The 3,848-nt window shown below is 58.9% G+C and overlaps 1 protein-coding gene across 1 annotated transcript in view; it reads right to left on the bottom strand.

Annotated features, from left to right (window-relative positions):
- ARHGEF10L (Rho guanine nucleotide exchange factor 10 like) overlaps positions 1 to 3,848 on the bottom strand; it is a 48,705-nt gene that overhangs the window by 31,261 nt on the left and 13,596 nt on the right. Inside the window, exons 8-10 of the mRNA XM_031062979.1 lie at positions 3,705 to 3,811; positions 1,428 to 1,505; positions 1,175 to 1,354 (exon numbers count right to left, since the gene is read on the bottom strand). Coding sequence (XP_030918839.1) covers positions 1,175 to 1,354; positions 1,428 to 1,505; positions 3,705 to 3,811 — 365 coding nt within the window. The remainder of the gene's footprint in view (positions 1 to 1,174; positions 1,355 to 1,427; positions 1,506 to 3,704; positions 3,812 to 3,848) is intronic.

Raw genomic sequence — 3,848 nt, 5'->3', positions numbered from 1 at the left:
CAAAAAATGGGAATTTGGGGAATGCTGGGGGTGTGCTATCACTCCAATCCCTCACCCACCCCTGGTGGGATCCCAAGAAAAGTTTGGTGGTGATTCCCAGTTTTTTATCCTACCCAGGCCATGAGTCCAGCACCATCGACTTGGAGAACTGGGAAAGGACAGGAGAACGGGAATGGCGTAGGGCTTCCCAAAAAATGGGGTGGGCAAAGTGCTGGGGGTGTCCCAAATTGGGGCTTCATCAATGCAATCCTCCACCCACCCCTGGTGGGATCCCAGGGGGACTTTGGGGGCAATTCCTGATCTCTAATGGGATCCCAGGGGAGGTCTAGAGGTGATTCCCAATTCCCAGTTTTTGATGGGACCTCAGGGAGGTCTGGGGGTGATTCCCGGTCTCTGATCCCAGGGGGGTTTTGGGTGAAAATTCCCAATCTTTGGGGAGGATTTGGGATGATTCCCAATCTCTGATCCCAGGGGGATTTGGGGCCCTTCCTGGTTTTTGCTGGCATCCCAGAGAAATTTTGGGACCATTTCTAGTTTTTTATGAGATCCCAGAGGAGGTGGGGGGGTGATTCCCAATCTCTGATCTCAGGGGGATTTTGGAGGCCATTCCCAGTTTTTGCCGGGACCCCACAGGATTTGGGGCCATTCCTGGTTTTTGCTGGGACCCCAACATGATCTGGAGCAATTTCTGGTTTTTACTGGGATCCCGGCAGGATTTGGTTTCTGCTGTGACGCCAGCAGATCCGGGGCCATTGCTGGTTTCTGCTGTGATTCTAACAGGATTTGGGGCCATTCCTGGTGTTTCCTGTGACCCCAGCAGGATTTGGGGCCATTCCCGGTGTTTCCCGTGACCCCAGCAGGATTTGGGGCCATTCCCGGTGTTTCCCGTGACCCCAGCAGGATTTGGGGCCATTCCCGGTGTTTCCTGTGACCCCAGCAGGATTTGGGGCCATTCCCGGTGTTTCCCGTGACCCCAGCAGGATTTGGGGCCATTCCCGGTGTTTCCCGTGACCCCAGCAGGATTTGGGGCCATTCCCGGTGTTTCCCGTGACCCCAGCAGGATTTGGGGCCGTTCCCGGTGTTTTCCTGTGACCCCAGCAGGATTTGGGGCCATTCCCGGTTTTCGCCATGACCCCAGCGGGATCTGGGGCCGTTGTTCCCGTTTCCCCCGCACCGAGGCCACGAAGAGGTCCCCGATCTTCTCGTTGGAGTCCCACTCGGCCACGCGCGAGGCCAGGGCGATCTGGAACATGGAGTGGCACTGCAGGATCTCCTTCAGCCGGAAGAACACCACCTGGCACTTGCGGGCGCTCAGCACCTTGGGCTCCATCTCCAGCAGCGGGTTCCGGTAATCCTGCGGGGATCGCGGCGCTGGGATCGCGGGATCTGCCCGGGGGATCCCCGTCCCGCCCCGGCGCGGCCCCCACCTGCAGGATGCGCTTCAGGGAGTCCACGTAGCTGCGCTCGCTCTGCACGATGGAGCCCAGGATGTGCCGCCGGAGCACCTGCGGGGCACGGGGATGGAGCCTGGTCCCAAAATCCCCGATCCCAGGACCGGGGAAAGGCCCTGATCCCAAAATCCCCGATCCCGGGACCAGGGAAAGGCCCTGATCCCAAAATCCCCTGTCCCAGGACCGGAAAAGGCCCTGATCCCAAAATCCCTGATCCCGGGACCAGGGAAAGGACCTGGTCCCAAAATCCCCGATCCCGGGACCGGGGAAAGGCCCTGATCCCAAAATCCCCGATCCCGGGACCAGGGAAAGGCCCTGATCCCAAAATCCCCGATCCCAGGACCGGGGAAAGGCAGGCACAGCCCTGAACCCTAAATCCCCAATCCCAGGATTGGGGAAAGGCAGGCACAGCCCTGAACCCTAAATCCCCAATCCCGGGATTGGGGAAAGGCAGGTACAGCCACAATCCCAAAATCCCCAATTCCAGGATCGGGAAATACAGGAACAGCCTTGATCCCAAAATCCCCAATCCTGGGATCAGGGAAAGGCAGGAACAGCCCTGATCCCACAATCCCAAATCCTGATATAATGGGAAAGGCAGGCACAGCCCCAATCCCAAAATCCCCAATCCCAGGAACAGGAAAAGGCAGGAAGAGCCCTGATCCCAGAGTCCCGAATTCTGGGATCAGGGAAAGGCAGGAACAGCCCTGATCCCAAAATTCCCAGTCTTGGGATCGGGGAAATGCAGGAACAGCCCTGATCCCACAATCCCCAATCCCGGGATTGGGGAAAGGCAGGAACAGCCATAATCCCAAAATCTCCACTCCTGGGACTGGGGAAAGCAGGCACAGCTCTGATCCCAAAGCCCCCAATCCCAGGATCAGGAAATGCAGGAACAGCCCTGATCCCAGAGTCCCAAATTCTGGGATCAGGGAAAGGCAGGCACAGCCCTGATCCCAAAATTCCCAATCTTGGGATCAGGGAAATGCAGGAACAGCCCTGATCCCAAGATCCCCAAACCTGGGATTGGAGAAATGCAGGCACAGCCCTGATCCCACAAGTCCCAAATCCCAGGAGTGGGGAAAGGCAGGAACAGCCATAATCCCAAAGTCCCCAGTCCAGGAATAGGAGAAATGCAGGAACAGCCCTGATCCCAGAGTCCCAAATTCTGGGATCAGGGAAAGGCAGGCACAGCCCTGATCCCAGAGTCCCAAATTCTGGGATCAGGGAAAGGCAGGCACAGCCCTGATCCCAGAGTCCCAAATTCTGGGATCAGGGAAAGGCAGGCACAGCCCTGATCCCAGAGTCCCAAATTCTGGGATCAGGGAAAGGCAGGCACAGCCCTGATCCCAGAGTCCCAAATTCTGGGATCAGGGAAAGGCAGGAACAGCCGTGATCCCCAAATCCCGGGATCGGGGAAAGGCAGCCCAGGCTGCGGGGCTCAGCCGTGATCCCCCAACCCCAAATCCCAGGAAAAGGGAAGCAGCCCCGGCCCTGCGGAAGCGCTGAGCCAGCAGCGCCGTTTCTGCTGACTCGGCATTTCCCTGTTGCTCAATCACGGGGCCCGGGGGACGCTGGGACCCCCCCAGAGCCCGGGAAAGCCCCGATCCCCAGAGATCCTGGGAAAGCCTCGATCCCAGGAGACCCCAGGAGAGCCATGATCCCAATCCCAGGAAATTGCGGGAAAGCCCCAACCCCAGATCCCAGGAAAGCCCTGATCCCAATCCTAGGAAAGCCCCGATCCCAGATCCCAGGAAAGCCCTGATCTCAGGAAAGTCGTGATCCCAATCCCAGGAAAGAGCAGATCCCAGGAAATCCCCAATCCCAGATCCCAGGAAAGGCCCAACCCCAGGAAAGCCCCAATCCCAGGAAAGCCCTGATCCCAGATCCCAGGAAAGACCCAATCCCAGATCCCAGGAAAACCCCAATCCCAGGAAAGCCTTGATCCCAGATCCCAGGAAAGCTCCAGTCCCAGATCCCAGGAAAACCCCAATCCCAGGAAAGCCCCGATCCCAGATCCCAAGAAAGCCCCAATCTCAGGAAAGCCCCAATCCCAAAAAAGCCCCGACCCCAGGAAATCCCCAATCCCAACCCCAGGAAAGCCCCGATCCCGATCCCAGGAAAACCCCGATCCCAGGCAAGCCCAGATCCCAAGAAAGCCCCAATCCCAGGAAAGCCCCAATCCCAAGAAAGCCCCGATCCCGATCCCAAGAAAGCCCCGATCCCAAGAAAGCCCCGATCCCGATCCCAGACCTGCTGCGGGCTCAGCCCCTCGGGCGCGGGGCCCAGCTCGGGCGGGGGATGCCGCATGTCGGACACGGTGACCTCCAGGAAGCCGGTGTCCTCCTCCTCCGAGTCCCCTGCGGCACGGGAACACCAAAAACCCCAAACTGACCC

The sequence above is a fragment of the Geospiza fortis genome, unplaced genomic scaffold (assembly GCF_000277835.1).
Source record: "Geospiza fortis unplaced genomic scaffold, GeoFor_1.0 scaffold4, whole genome shotgun sequence".
NCBI lineage: Eukaryota > Metazoa > Chordata > Aves > Passeriformes > Thraupidae > Geospiza > Geospiza fortis.
Note: the sequence above shows the minus strand (reverse complement) of the source record. Positions and strands in the feature narration are given on the sequence as shown.